We start from the raw sequence: 18,123 nt of genomic DNA, 5'->3' as shown, positions 1-18,123 counted from the left end.
GAGCTTCTTCTCTTTGATTTCAAGAATACTTGAAAATTATATTCCAGAAAAAATAAGCAAAATATTTGACAATTCTTTTCTAAGTTGGATTCAGGGCATCATAACTTCTAAACCCAACAGCTTTTGAAAATTGATTTCCTAACAATGTGATATTCTGTACGGCAAAGACTCACATACAAATCTCCCCCCAAAATCTTAGAATAGGAAATAATGTCAATACATGGAGACTGGAATCTGGTTTCCTCTAAAAGGCTAATGTATTTTTAAATGAGTATGACAAAAATTTGTTGGAAGCAAGATTCATCATGAAAAGCACACTCAAAACCTTGGTCATGAACACTACCTTCCAGAGATGGTGATTTCATTGACCCCATAGTATCTGTGCCTGGGGCTGACAGGAATCTCAGTCGTATGGTACTGTCCATGGAAATGAAGTCGTACTTGTGTGGCCTTAACGAACTCTTGAAGTGATGGGGTATTATAGAAATTATTGTATCCAGGACGCTGATTTGGTCCAGGTGTCAGGATGCTAAAGGTGACATTCCCACAGGAATATGGAGTAAAACTGTTGATGAAATTTGAAATCATGAAAAGCTATTTATATTTTTGACAAAGCAGACATTATAACAGTAATAGCTTGAATTCTTCATTCTTGGAAACAAACATTTCATATATTTTATATACAAGCAATATGAGAGCATCCCAGAAAATGTAGTAAAACATTTCCCTGAGGACATAATAAAAATCCTATTAATATATATAACTTGGTAGCTAATCTGAAAATCAATTTTAAAGCACAAGTGAGACTGTAAGCAAGAGATACTCTATAAAGTCTTACAGGAATTTTAAGCATTGTTTAAAACTCAGCTTAAGGAATAGTTTTAGAAAAATCTTCCTCAAGAAAAGTGGTGGTAGAGGAAGTCTCTACCAGCTTAGCTAGCTTGCATGCAGGTTACTACTTGCACATTAGTCTAGTCAAATTAATTCCTAACTGCATTCAAAGATAATACTTTAAAAAACATTCATACTTGGGAAGTTGAAGACAGTTGACAGAATCAGAATTTTCCAAATCACCATTGTTTTTCATTCCGAAAGTGCTGCAATTTCTAGCAAAATACTGCCAATCCTCCCAATCTAGGCTGTCCTCCTTTTTCCTCTGAATCCTTATTGCTGTTGGTTGTGGACTAGAGAACTGAATGATAATATAAAACACCTGAAAATGAATGTAAATTGTCATTGAAGTTTTAAGTTTGACCCCATCAGTATAAATCAAACCATGGGAATTGTTATATTCAAACATAATAGCTTACTTCCTTATAATGACAATTACCAAATATTCATTAGACATCAGAAATTCCATAGTCCTACAGTAAAGGCAACACATTCTATAACTGCATATATGTCCCTCTTCTCAAGGATTTTATAAAGTGGAAATTAATACATTTGATATAAAGACATGAACAAAACATTACTTCTATAAAATAATTGTTATATATTTCTTCTTATAGTTATTTACAATAAGGACTACAGTTTACATTAATTTGTGCTACTTAATATTGAAAAGGATGTTTTCATATTTCATATGATTTTGATACAAATCTCTAGAAAATTAGGGCCTGTATATCTTTGATATATTTTTATTTTATAGGTTAAGATACACTACTTTGATGAAGTAATGGTCAATTGCCTAATTCAGCTTTCAGTTTATAGCTGGTTAAATTGTTTCCCCAAATAGATGTGTTCAAGTACTAACTCTTGATACTTGTGACCACAACCTTATTTGAAAATACAGTCTTTGCAGGTATAATTAAGGGTCTCAAGGTGAGGTAATCCTGGGTGTACAAGGAAGAGGGCCATGAAAAAATGGAGGCAGAGATTGGAGTTATGCTGCCATAAACCAAGAAATGCCAGGAGCCACCAGAATCTGGAGAAGGCAAGGAAGGATTCTTCCCTACAGCCTTTAGAGGGAGCATGGCCTTGTCAACATTGATTTCATACTTCTGATATTCAGAACTGTAAGAGAATAAATTTATGACTGCAAAACTATTAAATGTGTGGTAGCTTGTTGAAATATGCACAGGAAATTAACACACATCCCACTGTTACAAATTACCTGATACTGTCCATTTTCCAAATCTATGGAAATGGTCACACCTTGACTAAGCTGGGACATGTTTGTAAACACATGTGACACCCATGAAGTACCAACGTTGTTATCATTGACAAAAGAAAGAGGATGGGCTTCAGGATTCAGCCGTAACACCCTGTTTTTGGTTGTGTCTTCTGCATCATTAGGAATGCAGTACCGCTGTTCCAAATGATGGACACGAGGGTGGCTGCCAGGGCAACGGCAATGTGACTGGATATGCAGTCTGGGTAGATCTCCGGAGAAAACTTCCTGAATCTCTCTGTAGGAGTCAAGAGGAAAATGGTAAGGACCAGTAACTCAACACTGACAGGACTTCTAAGAGGTGTTACCAATGACTATCAGTATCTTGATGTTTTGATTTGCAGACATTTAGCCTTAATAATTTTCTAAACACAACATAAAATCAAAGTCATTCCTAGTCAAACATATGCAATCTCAAAAACAGTGCATTTTTTAAAATGAGGTATAGTTGATTTACAAAGTTGTCAATTGCTGCTGTACAGCAAAGTGATTCAGTTACACATACACATACATTGTTTTTTATATTCTTTCCCATTCATAGTTTCCCTGTGCTGCACAGTAGGACCTTGTTATTTATCCATTCTAAATATACTAGTTTGCATCTGCTAATCCCAAACTCCCACTGTATCCTCCCTTAAACCCTGCGCCCTTGGTAACCACAAGATACCACAAGTAACCACAAGTTTATTCTCTGTGTAAAATCAGCAGATTCCTAAGGGTGAATTTTGTACATCAAGAAGCATGCACAAGTCCTTGACTGATTATCAAGATATTTGTTAAAATATAATACTTTACTGTGCCTATTTTTGATTAAAAGAAAGGCAACATTAACTAAGATTGTTAAGCTGACTTATCACTATGAGTGAACAATAATGTATTGAAAATAATGAGTTATAGATAGGGTCCCCTGTTCATCCATGGAAAGAATTAAGAAAATTATTTTATCTGCTGCTGTTTTAGGAGAAGGGACTAGGGCCAAACCCATTTGTCAATGGTTTCCTGTGACTCATCAGTACAGATTCTGGCACCCTAAAATGCTTCAATGGCTTCAGATCATATGGCCACTGCCAACAGTCAAAGAAGAATGCCAATTTCAGGCAGATATATTTAATTTTTCCATTAAGGGCAATATAGATACAGAGCAAAATCTGATACAGAGCAAAATCAGTCATTCTATTTACAAGCATTCTTCCACATAATGCCTTTCCAGACATTTCAGATAGGCCAACACCAGCAAGCCAGGTCTAAGTAGAGAGCAAGCCAGGTCTAAGTTGAGAGATCAGACTTCTCTCAGACCCCACGAAGGGCAAATGGAGGAGGCGGGCACCTTTTTCACTCACTTAAAACACAGAATGGCACACCTTCTTCTTTAAATCTCATTCATACTTTTCACTTGACATCATGTGTGGCATAGGGCCAACAGTGACCATCCAGTGAAATGTTTATCTGAGGAAATCTTTATTAGCAATGCTGCTCTTCAGAATTTTAGACAAAAGTGATCTAAATGATTGTAAGACTGCTGCTGCTGCTGATAAGTCGCTTCGGTCATGTCCGACTCTGTGCGACCCCTTAGACGGCAGCCCACCAGGCTCCCCCGTCCCTGGGATTCTCCAGGCAAGAACACTGGAGTGGGTTGCCATTTCCTTCTCCAACGCATGAAAGTGAAAAGTGAAAGTGAAGTCGCTCAGTCGTGTCCGACTCTTAGCAACCCCATGGACTGCAGCCTACCAGGCTTCTCCGTCCATGGGATTTTCCAGGCAAGAGTACTGGAGTGGGGTGCCATTGCCTTCTCCGTATTGTGAGACTAGTGGACATAAATTTCCCCAAGAAAGTGTTTCAGTGTTACAGCATCCTATATTCAGGCATCTCTGGATCATATAGACTAACTAAAAGAATGTGTATATTGTTAATGGACATAAGATCATCACTTCATCTCAAGAGCAATGCCTCTCAAATTTATAAGAACTACTTCTGTCATTGGAAATTCACCATACTAATCTACATTTCCCTTGAAGAAAAATGAATAAACATTCTTCTTCTGCAAGTGAATAAGATCAACGTATTCATACAATGATGTAATATTATATCATCAAATCATAACTCAGGAAACAAACTTCAGAGGATATCTCAGGCTGAATTTTCCTTGAACTTTCTGAGGAGAATGGAAATATGCATGCCTTAAAAAACACCTAAGAAAGATTTCCTACCTATTCTCAAGATGAAGAAATACTTCAATAAATATAGTCCAAGTCCACACAATGATTTGTTCACTGGAAATAGAAATGTATAACACTACTTCAAATTACTTACTCTTTTTGTCTTGAAGTCTAGTAGTCCAGTCTCTTGAGATTTTTCTATACATCAATATAAGTACTCATTTCCTTTGTTCTACATTCTCTAGTATTTACAAATTTAGCAAAGCAATTTTAAAAGGCAGATATAGTGGTTTCTTAAGTATCAGAACCAACTTCAAACAGCACATTTAAACAAATGTATAAAGGGCTTCCCTGATAGCTCAGCTGGTAAAGAATCCGCCTGCAAAGCAGGCGACCCTGGTTCAATTCCTGGGTCGGGGAGACCCCCTGGAGAAGGGATAGGATACCCAGTCCAGAATCTGCCTGCAGTGCGGGAGATCTGGGTTCAATCCCTGGGTTGGGAAGATCCCCTGGAGAAGGAAAAGGCTACCCACTCCATTATTCCAGCTTGGAGAATTCCATGGACTATACAGTCCATGGGGTCACAAAGAGTCAGACACGACTGAGCAACTTTCACTTCACTTTTATCCCAAATTACAGGTTTCCCTCGCGGTTTAGTGGTAAAGAACTGGCATGTGAGTTCAACCCCTGGGTCAGGAAGATCCCCTGGAGAATGAAATGGCAACCCACTTCAGTATTCTTGCTTGGGAAATTCCATGGATAGGGGCCCTTAGTGGGCTACAGTCCATGGGGTCTCAAGACAATCCGACATGACTTAGCAACAAATCAACAACAACATCCTAAATTATACACTACTACTTGTTCAAAAGTCTAGTTTTCTTAGAAGAAATCATTTGTACAGAATTTGATCAATTTTATGTTATGAGTTACCCACAGAGTAGCACTAGTGAATAAAAACCATAGACTAAGCCAAAGCAAACACTATAAACATTAATTAGATGATGTTAAATACTGTAAAGGTAGAAAATACAAAATATTCATGATATTCTGACTTAAATGAATTTATCCTTACACTTCAGGTGTAAAATTTTCAATCAGCTTACCTGTTTGTAAGCGCCACTTGGTATAATCGAAAATCTTGCATTCTTCCAACAAACTGCTCTGAACCTGTAATATATATATACATATGTATATATATATGAAATCTCAGTTTTCCAAGCAATGTCTGACAAATGTTCAAGTGAAATTCTTTTAAAGCTATGAAACTTTTTTATTCATATTAGTTTCAGTTGTACAGCATCATAATTCAACATCTGTATATAGTACCAAGTGGTCACCACAAATCTAGTTATCACCCATCACTATACAAGTTGACACCCTCATCGGTTTTGACCCCTCTCAACCTCATTCCCCTACAGTTATCAGTAAACTGTTCTCTGTATTGATGAGTTTTTTAAATTTTTATTGGGCACAATCCAGGGTTCTCAATTCTGTCCCATTGATCTGTGTGTCTGTTTTTGTGCCAACACCATACAATGTTGATTACTATAGCTTTGTAGTAGCATTTGAAATCAGGGAGGATGGTTCTTCCAGCTTTGTTCTTCTTGCTCAAGATCATTTTGATAATTCATGATCTTTTGTGGTTTGCTACAACTTTTAGAATTATTTGTTCTAGTTCTATGAAATATACCCTTGGAATTTTGAAAAGAGTTGCATTGAACTTATAGATTTTTTGGATAAGATGGAGCAGTCTCTCAGAGCTATCAGACGTACTGTCTCCTGGGCTGCAGTCTTCACTCTGGGGCTTCCCTGGTGGCCTATATGGTCAAGAATCTACCTTTAATGAGAAGACCCGAATTTGATCCCTGGGTCTGGAAGATCCCCGGGAGAAGGAAACAGCAACCCACTCCAGTATTCTTGCCTGGGAAATACCATGGACAGAAAAGCCTTGTGGGCTACACTCGGGTCTCAGAGAGTTGGACCACTGAGAGACTAACTCTTTGGACAAGATGGACATTTCAAGAATATTAACTATTCCAATCTATGAATAAGAAATAAATTTCTACTAATTTGTGTCTTTAGTTTGATTCATGAGTGTCCTATAGTTTTCAATGTACAGGTCTTTTACCTCCTTGTTTAAATTTATTCCTATTTTGCTTTTGTGGTGGTTTAGTCACTAAGTCATGTCTGACTCTTTGCGAGCCCATAAACTGTAGCCTGCCAGGCTCCTCTGTCCATGGGCTTTTGCAGGCAAGAATACTGGAGTGGGTTGCCATTTCCTTCTCCAGGGTATCTTACCAACCCAGGGATCAAATTCAGGTCTCCTGCATTGCAGGCAGCTTCTTTACCAATTTGATGCAATTGTAAATATGATTGTTTTCTTAATTTCTCTTTCTCATAGTTTATTATTTGTGTATAGAAATATGACATATTTTTGTATATTGATTTTATATACTGCAACTTGCCTTATTTATTAGTTCTAACAGCTTTTGGTGGGCAGTCTTTAGGTTTTCCATAACATGTTATCTGCAAATAGTGATAGTTTTCCCTGCATGCTACAGTCCATGGGGTCGCAAAGAGTTGGACATGACTTAATGATTGAACAACAACAACAATAATGTGTTATCTGCAAACAGCAACAGTTTTTCTTTTCTTTCTTTCCAATTTAGATTCCTTTTATTTCTTGTGTGCTATGCTTAGTCACTCGATCATGTCCAACTCTTTGAAACCCCATGGACTATAGCCCACCAGGCTCCTCTGTCCATGGGGATTCTCCAGGCAAGAATACTGGAGTGGGTTGCCATGCCCTCCACCAGAGGATCTTCCAAACCCAGGGATCGAACCCAGGTCTCCTGCATTGCAAGAGATTCTTTACCATCTGGGCCACCAGGGAAGCAAGCCCAAGAATACTGGAGTGGGTAGCCTATCCCTTCTCCAGGGGATCTTCCTGACCCAGGAATCAAACCAGGGTCTCCTGCGCTGCAGGTGGATTCTTTACCAGCTGAGCTACCAGGGATTTGTTGCTAATTGCTGTGGATAGGAATTTCAAACAATGTTGATGAGAAGTAGTAAGAGGGCATCCTTGTCTTATTCCTGATCTTACAGGAAAAGCCTTCATATTTTCACCATTGTTAGCTATGGGTTTGTCATACATGGCCATTTTATGCTGAGATATAGTCCCTCTGTAAACACTTTGCTGAGAGTCTTTGTCATAAATTAATGTTGAATTTTGTAAAATGCTTTTTCTACATGTATTGAGATGATCATATGACTTTTTTGTTGTTGTTGTTGTTATTTATTTTTTTTTAATTTTATTTTATTTTTAAACTTAACATAACTGTATTAGATTTGCCAAATATCAAAATGAATCCGCCACAGGTATACATGTGTTCCCCATCCTTCATTTTGCTGATGTGACTTATCACCTCAATTGATTCATGGGTACTGAACCATCCTTACATCCTTGGAATAAATCCCACTTTATCACAATGCATGAGCCTTTCAATGTCTTTTTGGATTCAGTTTGCTAATATCTTGTTCAGAATTTTTGTACCTATGTTCATCAGAGAAGAGTTTGAGAAGACTAGGTATTTAATCTTCTTTGAATACTTCCTAGAATTCACCAGTGAGGTCATTTGTTCCTGGGCTTATTGGTTGAGAGACTTTTTTTTTTAACTGTTTTAATCTCCTTACTAGTAATTTGGTCAATAGGTGGAAGTACTTTATATCACAGCCTTTTCAAATTCTTATAGACCAGTGTGTGTACTAAGTCACTTCAGTCGTGTATGACTCATTGTGGACCATAACACACCAGGCTGCTCTATCCATGGGATTTTCCTGGAAATAATACTAGAGTGGGTTGTCATGCCCTCATCACTGAACAGTATATATTTTACTAATTACAAATGAATAACAGTAATGATAATAGTTATTTCTATAAACTTTATAGGCCTTATGTCAGAGTTATTATTTTGGCAAGCCTAGTAACTGACACAACTTATAATCTCTATCCAGAATATCTTCCCCAAATCAAATTTCTCTGTAGTTTATAAACATAAATCTATCATTTCATCAGTCCTAAATGTGATTCTCATCTGTTTCCCATGTGATTTTCAGAGCATTCACATTACTGAGAAGACGACTCCCCATTTTTCCATTCCACTTGCTCAATCACCAAGCTTCAGGGCATCAGTTTAGGTACTCTACAAATTAAGATTAATGCCTCATTTAGAAAGCCTGTGATAAGTGAGGATAGATTGTAAACCTCCTGTTTATGAGTTCTGAGTTACTCACATGTATCTGAATTACTCACATGTCTCAAAATTCCATCACCACATGAGTATTTTTATAAAACAAGTCAAGTTCAGAGCCCAATCTGCTTTGAATTAGGTAACTTTTCAAGATATGGGTAGATATCAACTTTAAACCACACACAATTTTATCAATTCAGCAAATACTTATTTACAATGCATTAACAGATAAGCCCATGGAGAGTAGGAACAGAAAAATGTAAGAAAGCTTGTTTGTTTGTTTTAATAATAAGAAAAACAATGAAAATGGCAAAATTCTAGCTAGAGTTTAAATCATGGGGACTCAAAAAAGGATATGATCTAAAGTATAATGCCTATTAACTGCTTTTAAATTAAATTTAGAGCAATGGCCAATCACCAAATGACTATTTCCTCAAATGTGTTTTTTTAAACAATTCTATTTTTTAATTTTATCTTAATAATAGAGTTTTTAAAAATGTTTGCTCAACCTTTGCTGCAGTTCCTTGGTGGTGACTCAGAGGAACCTGGGACAGAGTGAGGTTATGCCAGATGAATAAAAGATGCCAAGTAGAATTAGCACACCAAATAGTTTCAATGTTGATCTCAGAAGCAGGGGCAGATGAACGAGCAAAGAAGGGTGAGATTCAGGGGCATAAAAAGGACATGTGTTTGTGTTTGAGTTTGTGCTTGTGTGTATATATTTCTATTTCTTCTTATAATTATATTAAAGGCTATAGTTAAGAAAATAACATTTCACATATGAATATTTCTTCATGAATCTAAAGGTTTCCAGTTGATATACAGGAAGAAGGCTAATTGAAATAATTATAGTATTCACTTCAGTGTTGGCTAGGGACACTAAAGAGATTAACTCTGATTCTGCTATTGGCAGCACTTACTAATGAAGCAACAAGAAGTTTCCCATCATCCTCAAAGCATGCTATGCCATCAAGCAATACCCTCCCCAATTTAAAAGCTACTGTTACAGGTTGAATGGTACTCTTCTCAAACTGCATATTGAAGTCATCCCCCAGTACCTATGAACATGCTTTTATATGGAAATAGAGTCTTTGCAGATATAATCAAGTTAAGGTGATATCATTAGGGTAGGACTAACCTGACTAGTGTCCTTGTAAGAAGAGGAAAGTGCCTGGTAGAAACACATTCACACAATGAGAAGGCCACGTGACGACAAAGGTGGGGTTTGGAGTGATGTAACTATATAAGTCACGGAATACCATGGATTGGTGGCCACCACCAGAAGTTAATTAAAGTAAGCCAGAAAGAAAAACACCAATACAGTATACTAACGCATATATATGGAATTTAGAAAGATGGTAACAATAACCCTGTGTACGAGACAGCAAAAGAGACACTGATGTATAGAACAGTCTTATGGACTCTGTGGGAGAGGGAGAGGGTGGGAAGATTTGGGAGAATGGCATTGAAACTTGTAAAATATCATGTATGAAACGAGTTGCCAGTCCAGGTTCGATGCACGATACTAGATGCTTGGGGCTGGTGCACTGGGACGACCCAGAGGGATGGTATGAGGAGGGAGGAGGGAGGAGGGTGCAGGATGGGGAACACATGTATACCTGTGGCGGATTCATTTTGATATTTGGCAAAATTAATACAATTATGTAAAGTTTAAAAAATAAAATTAAAAAAAAAAAGAAATTGGAAAAAAAAAAAAAGGGCAAAGGACTCTCCACTAGAGGTTTCAAAGAGAACATGGACCTAGTAACACCTTGATTTTGGATGTATAGCATCCAGAACTGTGAGACAATAAAGTTCCATTGTTATAAGCCACGCAGTTTGTGGTATTTTGTTATGGAGGCCTAGGTAATGAATTTAGTCAATATTTTGTACATTTAACATAATGAGTTATCAAAGAGAAAAAATATACATTATGAAATGTATTCCATATTATCCAATTTGTTTTTTCAGTGTATTTTTTAAAAAGTCTAAAACATTATATATAGAACTGCTAGGGAATGTTTTATTTCAAAGTACCCAGAAAATACAGATCATAACAAATAAGGGATAATCACTTGTGATTTTTGAAAGGCTTAATATCATTGAAAGCAAAACTGATGATCATTGTGATTTTCTCAAAGCTTGAATCATGGATTTAAATTATCAAGGTGCTTTCATTCTTTCTTCATTCATTCCTTCAACAAATATTTATAGAGAGCCTTTCACACGTTAGGACTTTTCATGGGTTTGGGGGATACATTAGTTAACAAAACAGGCACAAAAAGCCAAAAAAACAACTGTGGAGCCTATATTCCAGCAGTTATATGAACATAATAAATGAGTAACTTATATAGTATATTAAGATATGATAAATACTATGAAAATGGGGAAAATTAGAGCTACATAGAGAGCATAGCTGGAATTTAATTTGGATGGTATGTTAAAGAGAGGTCTCATTGAGAACAGAAAGAGAATGAATCATGTATACATCTTGGGGCAATATTCCAGACAGAAGTCAATGAACGCACAGACCCCCTAAGCGACTATGATTGGCATACTAGAGGAACTGCAAGAAGCCAGTACCCTGAAGCAGAGTAAGAGAAGGGAGGCTCTTGGAAAATTAAGTCCGACAAGCCAGCCACACAAGTAACTGGCTGCTGCGGTGGTCGGCAGGGGGAGGGGTAATTGGGTTCCAATTGTGAAAAGTCATGGAGCCTATTGTTAGTACTTTGGTTTTTATTCTGTGTAAAATAGGAAGTTTCTGGAGAGCATAGAGAAGTGACATGAACTCAGGTTTATTCCAAAGTGTTAAAAACAGAATATAGGAAGACAAGGGTAGAAGTAGTGAGACCAGTTAGGATATTAGAGTCTCCAAGTCAATAGAAGTCAGACTAGGGTATAGAAGTGAAGGTGTACACCTCAATATTAATAAATCTGAATTCATTTCCTATATTTTAGCAATAAAGGGACACTTTGCTGCAGAGGGATTGTGAAATCTATTTTATCACCTGTAAAATAAAGGGACTAGGTTTTATGACCTTTAAAAACAATTATAGTTTTCAAATTTGGAATCTGAACATAGAACAATCACATCTTCTACCACAGAATTCATATTTGAAGGGAATTTTTAAAGTTAAAAAAGTTCACTAAAGACCTAGAGTTAATGTGAATCATCCACTCCAAACAGGAGAATTATGATTTGATTTTGGGGGAGAATATCATAAAATCAAGGACACAGTCATAAGAGTGAATTTTACTAATTCCTTTGTCAGTTGCCAGCTTTACAGCAACAGATATTCATTGGAATAAACAATAAAATGATTTTTCTTTGAAAAATATTCATATGGCAAATATCAGTTAAATTACATAAATTGATCAAGTAAACAGATATGAATCATACCAGAAAGCCCTCGTAGTTGTACATTTAGAAAATATGTAATTACTGGAAAGAAGCAGTACATCCACATTATGATTGGTGGCATAGCAAAATTACTTCAATAGGAAAACTGAGTAAATAGTCTAATATATAAATCAAGATAAAAAGAGTAGTTTTGCAATAAGGCTAAATTTTTAAAAAGTCACACCAACTGGAAAGGAAGAAATAAAATTGCCTCTATTCATGGGTAATATAACTGTCTCTTAGGAAAGCCCAGTAAATTTATACAAAACCTACTAGAAGTAATAAGTGAATTTAGCAACAAGCTGAATGTATAAAAATCAATTCAATTTCTATACACTAGTGATGAACTACTGGAAAGAAGTTTTTAAAGTAATGTTTATATTAGTCCCAAAACATGAATACTAGTTATAAATCTAACAAACAAAGGTTATGCCTGCTGATAAAAGTGCACGATAATGATGAGAAAAATTACACAGTGTGATCAGGAATGGCAAAGTAAGAACAACTGAAGATTCTGCCATAAAAGCAATGATAACACTAGCAAAGAATGTCAAATCAACTTTTCTAAAATGATGGAAATTGACCAAAGATTTGCAAAAATCCAGGGTGTGTGTGTGTGTGTTTTAGTGGGTGAATAACAATAAGTATAACAATAACAATAAGAATAGCATATTTTGTGGCATTTTAACTTTCTCAATTGCCATCCTCCTCTCAATCACTCAATGGTTAATCTTGATATTGGATATTCTATGATCACAGCGAAAAATAGAGCCTAGCATCCACTGGAGGAATGAGAGTGGCATTGGAGCTCCTTGAAAGCCTTAATCTCAGAAAACTGTCACTATTTAATATGATAGTGGTACTATAAAAACCCCACATGTATGGCTTGAAATTACTCAGAGCTTGGTCATTTCTTTCTTTTTTGGTCATACTGTTCATGGCATTCTGAAGGCAAGAATACTGAAGTGGTTTGTCATTTCCTTCTCCAGTGGACCACATTTTGTCAGAACTCTCCACCATGACCCATCCATCTTGGATGGTCCTACACAGCATGGCTCATGGTTTCATTGAGCTAGACAAGGCTGTGGTCCATGTGATCAGTTTCGTTAGTTTTCTGTGATCATGGTTTTCAGTCTGTCTGCCCTCTGATGAAGAAGGATAACAGGCTTATGGACGCTTCCTGATGCGAGAGACTGGCTGAAGAGGAAACTGGGTCTTGTTCTGATGGGTGAGACTATGTTCAGTAAATTTTTAATCCCATTTTCTGTTGATGGGCAGGACTGTGTTCCCTCCCTGTTGCTTGACCTGAGCCCAAACTATGGTGGTGGTAATGAAGATAATGGCAACCTCCTTCAAAAGTCCCTTGCACACACTGCTGCACTCAGTGGCCCTGACCCTGCAGCAGGCAACTGCCAACCCACACCTCTGCCAGAGACTCCTGGACACTCATGGGCATGTCTGGGTCAGTCTCTTGTGGGGCCACTGCTCCTTTCTCCTGGGTCCTGGTGCGCACAAGGTTTTGTTGGTGCCCTCCAAGAGTCTGTTTAAGATCTATGTAAGTTCAGCAGTTCTAGGGTAGGGTTAATGGCAACCTCCTCCAAGAGGGCTTATGCCATACCCAGGTCTGCTGCACCCAGAGACACTGCCCCTGTGGCAGGCCACTGCTGACCCATACCTCCACAGGAGACACTCAGACACTGTTCTGGCTGATATACCCATTTGAATGCAGAGTTCCAAAGAATAGCAAGGAGAGATAAGAAAGCCTTCCTCAGCAATCAATGCAAAGAAATAGAGGAAAACAGTAGAATGGAAAAGACTAGAGATCTCTTCAAGAAAATCAGAGATACCAAAGGAACATTTCATGCAAAGATGGGCACAATAAAGGACAGAAATGGTATGGACCTAACAGAAGCAGAAGATATTAAGAAGAGGTGGCAAGAATACACAGAACTATACAAAAGAGATCTTCATGACCCAGATAACCACAATGGTGTGATCACTCACCTAGAGTGATCCTGGAATCAAAGTCAAGTGGGCCTTAGTAAGTATCACTATGAACAAAGCTATGGAGTGATGGGATTCCAATTGAGTTATTTCAAATCCTAAAAGATGATGCTGTGAAAGTGCTACACTCCATATGCCAGCAAATCTGGAAAACTCAGCAGTGGCCACAGGACTGAAAAAGGTCAATTTTCATTCCAATCCCAAAGAAGGGCAATGCCAAAGAATGTGCAAACTACCACACGATTGCACTCATCTCACATAATAGCAAAGTAATGCTCAAAATCATCCAAGCCAGGCTTCAACAGTACATGAACTGTGAACTTCCAGATGTTCAAGCTGGATTTAGAAAAGGCAGAGGAACCAGAGATCAAATTTCCAACATTCACTGGATCATCGAAAAACAAAGAGAGTTTCAGAAAAACATCTATTTCTGCTTTATTGACTATGCCAAAGCCTTTGAACTGGGTGGATCACAACAAACTGTGGAAAATTCTGAAAGAGATGGGAATACCAGATCACCTGACTTGCCTCCAGAGAAATCTGTATGCAGGTCAAGAAGCAACAGTTAGAACTGGACATGGAACAACAGACTGGTTCCAAATGGGGCAAGGAGTATGTCAAGGCTATATATTCTCACCCTGCTTATTTAACTTATATGCAGAATACATCATGTGAAATGACAGGCTGGATGAAGCACAAGCTGGAATGAAGATTGCCGGGAGAAATAACAATAACCTCAGATACACACATGACACCACCCTTATGGTAGAAAGCAAAGAACTAAAGAGCCTCTTAATGAAAATGAAAGAAGAGAGTGAAAAAGTTGACTTAAAACTCAACATTCAGAAAACTAAGAACATGGCATCTAGTCCCATCACTTGATGGCAAATAGATGGGGAAAGAATGGATACAGTGACAGACTTTATTTTGGGGGACAAAATCACTGCAGACAATGACTGCAGCCATAAAATTAAAAGATGCTTGCTCCTTTGAAGAAAAACTATGACCAACCTAGACAGCACATTAAAAAGGAGAGGCATTACTTTGCTGACACATGTCTGTCTAGTCAAAGCTATGGTTTTTCCAGTAGTCATGTATGGGTGTGAGAGTTGAACTATAAAGAAAGCTGAGCGCTGAAGAATTGATGCTTTTGAACTGTGGTGTTGGAGAAGACTCCTGAGAGTCCCTTGGTCAGCAAGGAGATCCGACCAGTCAATCTTAAAGGAAATCAGTCCTGAATATTCACTGGAAGAACTGATGCTGAAGCTGAAACTCTAATACTTTGGCCACCTGATACAAAGAACCAACTCCTTGGAAAAGACCCTGATACTGGGAAAGATTGAAGGTGGGAGGTGAAGGGGATGACAGAGGATGAGATGGTTAGATGGTATCACCGATGCGAGGGACATGAGTTTGAGTAGGTTCCGGGAGTTGGTGATCGATAGGGATGTCTGGCATGCTGCAGTCCACGGGGTCACAGAGAGTCCGACATGACTGAGGAACTGAACTGGGATGTTTGTTGAAAATAATCAGTGGCAACTGCTTAACATTATAGCTGCCTAAGGCAACAATAACAGCTTGGGAAAACAACAAACAAACAAAAAAGAGATAAGAGCTGAAAAATGACATATCCATAGGGGGTTTTGCAAAGATTTCCTGGGAATCTAGAAAGCCATGCTCATACAAAGGAGTATGTATATGTCCAGGAACATGTACATCCCCAAGAGACATCTGAGAAGAGCTTACACTTTCACCTCTCTTTGACCTTGTAATTCTACACAAGCAGTAAATGGTGACTAAAGAAGAGTGCTAATCTGACTGACTGAATGTTAAAGGTATATTGCAACAGACTAATAGAGCCCTCAAAAGAGACTAAAAAGATTATTGGCTCTAAGAATTTATGAAAACCTCAAGGCTGTGGTTTTTCCAGTGGTCATGTATGGATGTGAGAGTTGGACTGTGAAGAAAACTGAGCGCCGAAGAATTGATGCTTTTGAACTGTGGTGTTGGAGAAAACTCTTGAGAGTCCCTTGGACTGCAAGGAGATCCAACCAGTCCATTCTGAAGGAGATCAGCCCTAGGATTTCTTTGGAAGGTATGATGCTAAAGCTGAAACTCCAGTACTTTGGCCACCTCATGCGAAGAGTTGACTCATTGGAAAAGACTCTGATGCTGCGAGGGATTGGGGGCAGGAGGAGAAGGGGACGACAGGGGATGAGATGGCTGGATGGCATCACTGACTCGATGGACGTGAGTCTGAGTGAACTCCGGGAGTTGGTGATGGACAGGGAGGCCTGGCATGCTGCGATTCATGGGGTCGCAAAGAGTCGGACATGACTGAGCAACTGAACTGAACTGAACTGAACTTCCATTATTGGCTTATATGGTAAAGAATCTGCCTGCAGTGCAGGATACTTGGGTTTGATCCCTGTATCAGGAAGATCCCCTGGAGAAGGGAATGGCAATGCACTCCAGTATTCTTGCCTGGAGAATCCCATGGACAGAGGAGCCTTGTGGGCTACAGTCCATGGGACGCAGACAGTCAGACATGACTGAATGACTAATACACCAGAGTGCACACTCACACGTGCTAACTGAACAGAGAGTTCAATGACAATTCATGACAAAAATATGTATTTTATATAATTTGTTTAGGAAAGTCACTAAACAAGCAAACAGCAGCAACAAAAATCCTGGGGAAGGAAAGACTCTGATTTTTGTATCTGCTACATTACACTATCTAAAATTTCCAGTTTTCAACAAAAAATATGACACATGCAAAGGAACAAGAAAGTATGGCTGATAAACAGTTGAGGAGAAGGGGTCATAGAAGCTGGGCCAGTTAAAAGCCCATACATTAAACTTACTAGACAAAGACTTTAAATCAACTATTTAAACATGTTCAAAAAACTGAAGGAAACCATATCTAGAGAACCAAAGTATCAGAATGATGTCTGAGCAAATAGAAAAGATGATTATATAAGACAGAAATTATCAAAAAATAAAATTCACTAAAGGGACTCAACAGCAGATACAAATGGGCAGAAAAAAACAGTGAACTTAAAAACAGGTCAACTGCGATTAGTCTGCGGAATACAAAGAAAAAAATATACAAAAGTTAACCAGAACCTCAGGGACTTGTGGGATCCCCATCAAGTATACAAATATAACCATAATACTAGTCCCACAAGAAGAGAGAATGAAAGGAGCAAGAAAAATATTTAAAGAAATAATCATTAAACCTCCTCAAATTTGATGAAAAACATTAATGTATACATCCAAGAAACTCAATTAACTTCAAGAAGGATAATTCAGAAAACTGTACACAATATTTCATAATCAAACTGCTGAAATACAAACAGAAATTTATGAAAGCACCAAGAGAGAAATGATCCATCTATACAATGTATCTTCAACAAGATTAACAAGATTTCTCATCAGAAACCATACAAACCAGATGATAGTGAGATGACATATTTAAAGCACCAAAGAAAAAAGAAAAGAATATGAACCAAAAATTCTCTTTCCAGTAAAACTGTTCATAAAAAATGCAGGACAAATGAAGAAATTCCAAAGTAAACAAAAACTGAGACTATGATTTATAGACCTAATGATTTAAAGACCTAATTTATAGGAAGTACTAAAGGAAGTCTTCAGACTGAAATGAAAGGACACTAGACAGTAATTCTAGTCCATGTAGAGAAATAAAGAACACTTTTAAAAGTAACTACACAAACATAAATATTATTTAGATATTTTACTTATAATTCTTTTTCTTAATTAAAAAGAGAAATGCATAAAATAGTAATTATAAATCTGTGTTAACAACATAATTTGAATGACAATAACAAGGGGGATAAAAACAAACAAAATATAAGCACAAAGTTTGAGTATACTAATGAAATTAAGTGGGTATTAATTCAAGCTAGATTATTATAAGTTTAGAGGCAACTGTGATAACCTGGGAAACTACTAATAAAATAACAAATATAGCAAAAAGAATAACAAGAGGATTAAAATGGTACACTCAAAAACATCTATTTAACACAAAAGAATACATGAACAAAAGAGGCATAAGCCTTAGAAAACAAAGAGCAAAGTAATACTACAAAGTTAACTACCTTATCATAATTGCATTAAATG

The 18,123-nt window shown here is 37.5% G+C and overlaps 1 protein-coding gene across 1 annotated transcript in view; it reads right to left on the bottom strand.

The window, feature by feature from the left end:
- Positions 1-18,123, bottom strand: part of USH2A (usherin) — a 940,802-nt gene that overhangs the window by 803,631 nt on the left and 119,048 nt on the right. Inside the window, exons 7-10 of the mRNA XM_044943197.2 lie at positions 5,430-5,493; positions 2,114-2,408; positions 1,029-1,213; positions 344-565 (exon numbers count right to left, since the gene is read on the bottom strand). Of these exons, the coding sequence (XP_044799132.2) occupies positions 344-565; positions 1,029-1,213; positions 2,114-2,408; positions 5,430-5,493 (766 nt within the window). The remainder of the gene's footprint in view (positions 1-343; positions 566-1,028; positions 1,214-2,113; positions 2,409-5,429; positions 5,494-18,123) is intronic.

This window comes from Bubalus bubalis, chromosome 5, assembly GCF_019923935.1.
Source record: "Bubalus bubalis isolate 160015118507 breed Murrah chromosome 5, NDDB_SH_1, whole genome shotgun sequence".
NCBI lineage: Eukaryota > Metazoa > Chordata > Mammalia > Artiodactyla > Bovidae > Bubalus > Bubalus bubalis.
Note: the sequence above shows the minus strand (reverse complement) of the source record. Positions and strands in the feature narration are given on the sequence as shown.